The sequence below is a fragment of the Mastigoproctus giganteus genome, chromosome 1 (genome assembly GCF_048544385.1).
Source record: "Mastigoproctus giganteus isolate SK-2022 chromosome 1, ASM4854438v1, whole genome shotgun sequence".
NCBI classification, from domain to species: Eukaryota; Metazoa; Arthropoda; class Arachnida; order Uropygi; family Thelyphonidae; genus Mastigoproctus; species Mastigoproctus giganteus.
The window spans coordinates 88,633,161-88,642,933 of record NC_143575.1 but is presented as its reverse complement, the minus strand read 5'-3'; the positions used below and the strand labels follow the sequence as shown (position 1 = coordinate 88,642,933).

Here is a 9,773-nt window from a genome sequence, read left to right as displayed (position 1 = left end):
GAGGTCATAGATTGGGCTAACATCGAGCTGGAGGATATCATGAGAAACACAACGACAATGGTGAATAAGAGCCACCAACAGCACCCGAAATCTGCCGTTGAGAGACTGACAATTGCCCGGGAAGAAGGAAGAGAGGCTAATAGACCTCATTGAGCAACAGAAGACAGCGATAGTTAATCTGAAGGTTTACTTCCAGAATCACACAGCAGCAATCCACATGGCCATAAGGAAGATAGACAAGCAGTATACCCCACTCATCCTAAGTGAGGAGTCCCCCCCCCCAACCACGAGGTACAAACGAAGCTAGACAGATGGACAGAGAAAACACTCCGTGGTGGACACTACAATGATCTCCATCAAAATCACATGGATAAAATTTCTTCCAATGCATGGCTCACGAGCGGGACGCTCTTACTCGAGACTGACTGAGTCATACTGGCCATCCAAGACCAGGTAATCAAAACCAGAAACTATAGAAAATATATCGCCAAGGAGCATGGAGTGTCCGATGACATATGTCGAAGATGCCACCTGGCCTCAGAAATGATCCAACAAATCACTGTAGGGTGCAAGGTGATCACCCAGGCAGAGTACACTCATAGACACGACCAGGTAGCCAGGATAATTCATCAGAACCTAGCAAGGAAATACCAGTTGATTGAAGAAAGTATACCGTACTACAAGTACGAACCCCAAGCAGTACTAGAGGACCCAACCCACAAGCTGTACTGGGACCGCGCCATAATAACGGATAGGACAATCCCGCACAACAGACCGGTCATAATTCTTGGGGACAAGAAAGAAAAAGCTACCTATCTGATTGACATAGCGGTACCGAACACTGGCAACCTGCAGAAAACCCATGGGGAAAAAATCAGGAAGTACACGAACCTAAGACAAGAGATCAAAGGGATGTGGCATATGCAACAAATAACGACCATCCCGATCATCGTGTCAACCACCGGTATGGTGCCAAAGACCCTACATAACAGCCTTGGCAGCAATAGGTCTCCCAGCGAACACCTACAAGGAACTCCAGAAAGTCGCAATCCTGAACACCTGTAGGATAGTCAGAGAGTTCCTCGACCAACAGTAACACCAGACATAACAACAAACAGTCTGTGTACTTGGTAGCAATACCCGTCACGAGGTGGAACTCCTATTCAGGGTGAAATAATAATAATAATAATAATAATAATAATAATAATCTGAAAGATTTAAATAAAATATGCTTCATACCTATAATTTGATTTAAAAAAAAAACGTGCTTCGTAAAAATAACATGCGCACTCTCTGAATTAGTTTTGGTAACTGTTTCAAGTGACATGAGAGTGGGTTCGAGATTATTATTGTTTACATAATATTGGTAAAGAGGCATGACAGTCGCTGGAGAAGTGTGTGTGTTGTTTTTGTGAAATGTGTTTGTCGTTTATATTTTGTATTTAGCGTAATTAATAAATATTGATAGCTTTTAATTTTTCACGAATGGCTTCTTTATTTTTAAAATCAACTCCAAAACTACCTCATCACGAAAGGAGAAATATTTGTGCATCTCGAGCGAAGTACAGAGAAGGCCGCCGTGATACAGCTGTGAAGGTAAATTTCTTGTAATTATTCGATAATATAATGAAATATTCTCCTAAAAGCAGAGACCTTTCAATTCTGTAATTTAATTAACATCGTTTAATTTTTTATTTGGTAGTAGTCATTAGTTTCACTTCTGGAAACGCATGGGAGCATTATCTGTACAAGGGTAAATATAGATACATTCCACCAATGTGCTTCCTCCTTTCACTGAATTTCATATTAAAAAAAGAATAATAATTCCCAGTTGATAATGTCCCTAAATGGAATTCAAGACTCCCCTTTTTTATTGTTGAATGATAAACAGTCTAATATTTATCATGTTCCTTGACATTGCCTGTATTTTCTGCTTTTTTTTTTTTTTTTTTTTACAGTTAACTTCTATTTTATTCTATATATGAAATTTTTGGTCTTTCATTTGGCAGGGCAGGCCCAAACTATAGTTTTTAGAAAAATACATGAACTAAATTATATAAAGCTGTTCATGCAGAGATACTGCCTTTATTCATACCCACACTGTGTTATGTGTTTCTAGGATATCATTCATCCATTGTTTTCTGATTGTATGGTGGTTTTGCTACTTGCCACTTATTATTATTAGCCATATGGTTCAAGGAAGCCTGAAGCTTTTGCTGTATCAGCCAAAAAAAATTTTTTAGTTACCCTGAGAGAGAGAGAGAGAGAGTCTGTCTGAAGTAGAAGAGAATCACCAAAAAAGAGAAGAATGATGATATCCACCTCAAGACCCTGGGTGTGCCAAGCCCATACTCACTAGATGTGAGCCCCCGAGGTTTACTTGTTTAGAGAAGTCTGTTGTTCGTTTCATCATAGATTAGAGAATTTTTAAATGCTTCTTCAGTCAGAGTTGTAGTTGGTCAATTTCAGGTGGAGGAAATTTTATTTGTTTTTTTATTAGTTATTCCAGGTTTTTCTGCGCAATGTGCAAATCAACCCGTGAATCAGAGGAATTAGGTTTTTCACCCCATATTTCAATTTGTATATTTCAACATACAAATTGGCCTCTGAACACATTTGTGCAGACATAATACACAAAGCACAATATAGTCCAAATTGCTGATATTAAAACTCTACAACAGTATTCATCAAAGCATCTTTCAAGGTGAGGAATTATGAATTGGTGAATGAATAGAGGATGTTTATGTACTCCAACTAATTAAAAAAAAAATCTGTCATTCTTGGCATTTAATTGTTTTCGAATGCTTTACTACCCACCTCAAAAAGTATCTTTTCTAAATGGGACTTTCTAAATGCCGCGGAAAAATAATTCAAAAACTATATGAATCACACAAGAAAGCAAGTTTATTTAGCTTCAGACAAAAAAAAAAAACACAACCTTCTCACTTCATCCATCCACTTGCTCCAAACGTTTGTCTAGTTCTGCCTTGAATCTATTTAAGCTATCAACTTATATAAGATGGAAGTTTGTTCCAGCAATCAACCACCCACTGGCTAAAGGCAAACTTCTGCACATTAATCCTACAATTGTCTTTCCTCAGTTTGAATTTATGCCCTTTCAGGCGATTATTCTGAGCAAGAGAAAGAATCCTATCAGCATTGAGCATGTTCAAACCATTCAAGGCTTTATACACCTCAATCAAATCACCTCGCACCTCCGTAGCCAGGTATAAAGGAGCAGCAGTGCCTAGCACATGCTTCTTGGTTAGACCGGGGTTCGAGCCCGTCACCACCAAATACGGAGGATACGGAAAGATCAGGGAATGACCGCCGCATATTCCAGGAGCAATATGGCCTTAGTTGCCAATGCTCCTAAACAAAAACCAAATAACAAACAACAACAACCTTGCAGGTGCGTAGTCTTCAGACACTGTAGTTCGCAAAGCTTAAGCTGTTCTTCGTAAGAGCAACCCTTTGTGTCATTCAATAATCGTGTTGCCCTTCTCTGTACTCGTTCCAGCAGCTCTACATCATTCTTAAAATGAGGCCTCCAGACCTGTATACAGTACTCAGGGTGGGGCTTGACCATTGCCTTATACAAGGGGATAATCACCTCCTTATCCGTGCTAGAAAAATTCCTGTATATCATTGACAAGACACCATGAGCTACTCTTGTAGACTGTCCGCACTGCTCAGAAAACTTCATATCTGCCTGCACAATTACCTCCAGGTCCTTTTCATTCTCTACCACTGTAAGTGTAGTATCACAGAGTTGATACGTTACTCTGGGGTTACTGCTTCCCATATGCAATACTTTACATTTGTCAATGTTAAACTTCAGTTACCACCTCTCAGCCCATCTGCTCAACTTTTCCAGATCCTTTTGCAGCAGTGTACTGTCATTAGTGTCATTAACAACCCTGCCGACATTTGTATCGTCTGCAAACTTGGACATTAAGCCTGATATACCATCATCAATATCATTAATAAATACAGAAAACAACAATGGACCCAACACTGAACCCCGAAGGACTACACTAATAATGTTAGTCCACGAAGAGCAGTGTCCATTGTTTACCGCTCTCTGTTTTCTCTTGCTCAACCATCACTTTATCCATAGCAGCAGTTTGCCTCCAATGCCACACTTCTCCAATTTGTGCAGCAGTCTTTCATGTGCAACAGTATCAAAAGCCTTTCTAAGATCTGAATATATGATATCAAAATTATTCTTTGCGTCCAGTTCTTTTGTGATCACATCATAGTATCCAAACCATGCTGTGTCCGAGTTGTAACTGAAGTCTTGTCTAGATGATCCTGCAGTGCTTCTTTAACCAGTGCCTCTATTAATTTCCCTGGAACAGAAGTTAAACTAACAGGTCTGTAATTACTTGTGTCACCCTTTGATCATCCTTTGTGAATTCGGGTCAGATTTGCACAACTCCAGTCCATGGGTACCTCCCCGAAGTCCAAAGAAGCTCTCATAATTATGGCTGATGGTTTGCTTACTTTCTTAGATCCCATGCATCCCAGGTGCCTTTCTTATGTTTATCTTCAACAATTTCTCCTCCACTTTGCTCTCAGTTATTAAAAATTCATCTGTTATTATAAAAGCATTCATCTCTGGCATTCCCCTGCCTGAATAACCCCTCATGTGTGAATGTAGATACAGAATACTCATTTAGTTTGTTAGCTACCTGAGCAGGATCATCAACAGTTGAACCATCATATCAAGTGGATCAATCTGATTCATCCCCTTTCTTTTAGAGTTTACATAAGTAAAGAACTCTGCTGTTTTTCTTTGCATCCTTTGCGAAAGATGTCTCATAATCTGCCTTTGCCTGCCTAACCTCATTTGTGACTTGGTTACAGACCAGCTTATATCTATCATAGGCTTCTGTGTCACCTGTTAATTTATATGTATCCCATGCATTTTTCTTCTTTGCAATGTCTCATTAGTTCATCTGACATCCTTTTAGGCCTAAATCTTGAACAGTATTTCTTAGTTGGTATGAAAAGCCTAGTAGCTTCCAAGATTAATTCTTTGAATACTTCCCATTTTGATTTGCTGTTGGTCACACCATATAGAATTTAAATACTGTCTCGGACCACGCAGTCACCTTTACAAAAGCAAAAACCTTTCCCTTTACCCCTGATGGTAGTTACTTCTTTGAGTAAATCCCACTTCAGCACACTCTGAGCACTGCCACCTAGTGGTTACTTTATCTGCAGATTCTTAATACATGAAGAATCACTACTGATAATCAAATCAAGAGTATTACCCCCTTTAGTTGCCTCCTGAACATGCTACTGTAGAAAACAATCATCCAATAAATCCACAAAAGCCTTGCTAATGTGTGAGTGACCAACCAATTAATTCCAGTCAACATCTGGGAAATTAAAATTCGCCATTATAAGAAACACTGATTTACTGGCCTACTCTATTTCCCTGTACAGTTTCTTATTATACTCATCAGAGTCATTAGGCCTATAGCACACTCCTACTCTCAATTTTGATCTCCCAATGCTTATGTCACACCAAACTGACTCAACACTGCACTGTCCAGCGATGTCGACTGGCTTCACTTCCTTGGTTTTTATGTGTTTCTTAACTAATAGCATAACTCCCTCCGCCCTTCCTATCCTGTCTATCCTTTCTGTACATATTGTACTCCCCTAATTCCAGTTCTGCATTCCTTATATCTTTCTTTTTGCTTACTTTCTTATGTAGTTTATTTAGAATTTCACCTTAGCATTGTTCAATACCAGTATAAGTGTAAATAATTCCTTTTGTGTCAAAAAAGAGTGATGTGTGCTACTCAGTGGATTTCACAGACCATGCCCCCTTTTCACGTGTAGATGCACAATATTTCTACTGAAACTCTGTTGTTTTAATTCGGGATCATATTGGTGTGTATCCAGGACTCGCCTCCAATGATCATACTGTATAAAAAATAATTTTTCTTATGTACATAAGTGTTTTGAGGCAAATGTTGGCTACTGACGCCTTACTCCTGAGGAGAATGGAGTCATGGGACCCAACTTGAACAAAGCGACATTCCTAATGTTCTTTCAGAATTTTTTATGTGCTCCCATAATCATTCTTCAAGTTTTCTGGCAGTAGTTTGTGTATGTTTTATCAATATTTTCAGTAATTATCAAATGTTTTATCAATATATACATTACTTATTAATATTGAGAGACATATTCTGATAGGATAATGTTCTGCATTGTCTCTGCCATCTTTGAACCACTTATGCTATTTAAATACAGTAGAGCTGGGTGCAACAGATTCTCATAGGTTTTTTGTACGAGTTCTAAATTTAAAAGAATTTCACATTGCCTTGCTGTTCGTTAAATAATTTCCTTAATTGTATGTTCTCCTTGATTAATGTTTGAAAGGTAAGTCTTCTTCCTTTTCTTATGATTTTTGTGGAAACATAAGCATGTTTTTACATAAAACGTATAACATAACATCCGTAATGTTTATGTCAACAATGAACATCTTGTAATAGAAATCCTCGATATTGAAAAAGCTTTTAACATTACTTATCTGTCCAGATTCTACCATCCTATCACCTTATTTTCAATCCTTGGAAAACTGCTTGAATGCCTCCTTCTGTTCAGGCTCACTGTGCTGCATCCAACCTTCACTCCTGAAATGAGTTTGGCTTCAAACCATTACAGAATACTACAAATGCCATATCCTACCTCATACACTCTGTTGCTGGCCCCAAGTGCCAAGCGATTTCTCTGTGCTTAAAGTGCAATTGTCTAAAAGTGATTTAAAGTTCTTTTATGTTTCTGTCCTTAAGAAATTTATTTATTTAATAACAGCTTTTGTTACAAAAGTACTTGTACAGAGCGAGAAAGGAACGCCACCTTTCTTTATTTCTCATATTATTATTACTAACACTTACTACTTTACACTTGGTCACACCAGGCACTGCTCCTCCCTCCCTGTAGAGGGGCCAGAAACTTTGGCAGAACTTTTAACTGACAAGGGCCAAAAGGAGCAAATATGGATCACAATGTGCTTCCACCTCTATAGCCGACAAGCTCTTGGCCAGAGATAGATACTGAACATGACATGTCACAATCCAAGAGGTTTAAAACCAATTCCTCAGCGACAGATTTTCCACTATTTCTCATAATGCTCTCCCTTGCAGATCAGCCTCTCAGCAAGTTGTCTCCGCTCCTTATCCAGAAACACCTGGAAAGTCTGGTAGGATTTCCTAAGAGACTGCAATCAGGGGACCTACTAGTGGAAAGAATAAACCTCAGACATTCGGAAAAACTGATAAAACTTACAAACTTCACTGGAATTCCTGTAAAAGTTTCTCCCCATGCAACCCTAAATACATCTAAGGGTGTTATATCCAGCTGGGATCTTTTGAACATTACAGAGGAGGAGATAACTGAAGAGCTTCAAGATCAAAATGTTATTGCAGTGAGAAGAATTTTGTTTAAAAAACACAATACACTCACACCTACAAGGTATATTATTCTCATCTTTAACACCCCAAATCTACCCTTGTCAATAAAAGCAGGCTATCTACTTTGCTGAATTTGACACAGTAATTGCTTCTACACCAAATAATCAAAGCTCAAATTTAAAAAAAAATATTCAAGAAACATCTATGGATACAATTGACTTGTCCAGACACAAAGACCCAATCTTAGAAATATATGTGGAAGAAGATATGGGTACTGGTCAGCTCTAATACTGAAGTGAAAGCATCACATGCGACTACTACTAATTCTCAAAAAAAGACAAACCAAAGCCTGAGCAGCATAAGCCAATCGCATTAAACTTAAGTTTTTGAGGTGTATAAGGCCTTGAATGGGTTGAGCACGTTGAATTCTGATGGGATCCTTCCACTTGTTCAGATTACGAACCTAAGGGGGTATAAATTCAAATTAAGAAAGGACAGATGTAGAATAGATGTGCGGAAATTTGCGGGTGGTTAATTGCAGGAACAAACTTCCATCTGTCGTTGTGGAAGTTGAATAAATTTAAGGAGGAACTGGACAGGCATTTGAAGGGAATGGTGTGATTTTTTTTTTTTTTTTTTTTTTTTGGCCGATGCATAAGCTCATACACTTGCTTTGTTGCATCACATGCCACTACTACTACTACTAATTCTCAAAAAAAGACAAACCGAAGCCTGAACGGCATAAGCCAATCTCATTAAAAAAAACAGTCAGATGCAGCTTCTTCTACCAAACACTAGTAATGCCTGTTATGAAATCCTCTACAATTTCATTATAGAGGATTTCATAACATATATTCATAGAATGTATTCTACAATTTCATTGTAGAGGATTTCATAACAACATTAACGATATTCAAGATCTAATTAACCGCTACACTCCAGTTGGTTTCTGTCTGCAGGAAACCTATCCAACTTCTCAAATTTCTATCAGCATAAAGAATTATTCTATCTATCAACAATATCGCAATACTTGAAATGCTGCCGTGGGGGTGTGGCCATCTTGGTCAGTACAAAGAGCCCGACCAAACAAATCATTTTGCAAACGAAAATTTAAGTTGTTGCTATACGTTTCATTACCGAGATTATGTTAACACTAGTATCAATCTACTTCCCACCAAGTCATAACTTCTCTTACCAAGATCTTGAAAACCTGCTAATACCTTCCCCTGTCTGGCTCTTGGGGGATTTCAATGGCCATCACCCCTTATGAGGATTGACTAAATTAGATAGACATGGCTGACTAATTAATCTTTCTGGATAGGCAAAATCTTACTATTCCTAATACTGGTGCACTACACATACAATTACCAACTGGACAAACTTCTGCAGTTGATCTATCAGTATGCTCCCCGATTCTGTTTCCAATCATGGAATGGTCCGTTATGGATTATCCCATGGGTAGTGACCATTTTCCAATTGTTTCTGATCTGCTCGCTACACCACCACCACCAATAGACCAGCCCTACAGGAAATGGAAATTCTTTCAAGCGAACTGGGTCAAATTTCAGTCAGCTGTCACCCTGGATGAGAAACTTCTACAAACACAGTCAATAGATGAAGCCGCAGATTATATCACTTTACCCCTATTATCTGCAGCTGAATGTTCAATTCCATTGTCGAATCCCCTTCCCAACAGCACCATAACTATTGGTGGAATGATGACTGCACAAAAACAAAGAAGTTAAAAAATAAAGCATGGCATTTATTTTATAGATCCCCTACCACAGTTAATCTTCATAACTACAAGAAGCTAAGAGCAAAAGCATGTCTCATTCAAAGGCAAGTCAAGAAGAATTCTTCGATTCGGTTTGCATCTTCCATAAATAGAAACACTAACTCCAGGTTAATATGGAAGAAAATAAGGCAGATGTCTGGCAAGTTTCCAAGCATCCCTACCCCAATTCTTTCTTGGAATGGGCAAGAACTCTCTCTCTGCTCCTGAGGACATAGCAAATGCCTTGGGCAAAACCTTTGCCCAAGTTTCAGCAGCATAAACTTATTTTCCGGATTTCCAGAAAATAAAGACCATGACTGGACTGAAAACCATCAACTTTCAAACCTCGGTATTCCTTCCATATAACCAGCCTCTTCCATACTGTGAACTTCTACTGGCCATTAAAACAACATGCAACAGTGCTGCTGGGCCAGAAGGAATATATTATATCATGTTACAACACCTTGGTGAAAAAAATTTACAAATATTGCTTTTATAACCAAATATTCCTGGTAAAATTTATCCCAGCTCTTGGCATCATGCCACAGTTCTTCCCTTTTTGAAAC

General features: G+C 38.5%; 1 protein-coding gene across 1 annotated transcript in view; it reads left to right on the top strand.

Moving 5' to 3' along the window:
* The first annotated feature begins 1,408 nt into the window (after positions 1-1,408).
* LOC150090977 (uncharacterized) overlaps positions 1,409-9,773 on the top strand; it is a 52,115-nt gene continuing 43,750 nt past the window's right edge. The window contains exon 1 of the mRNA XM_090380910.1: positions 1,409-1,596. Within this exon, the coding sequence (XP_090237036.1) occupies positions 1,486-1,596 (111 nt within the window). The 5' untranslated portion in view covers positions 1,409-1,485. The remainder of the gene's footprint in view (positions 1,597-9,773) is intronic.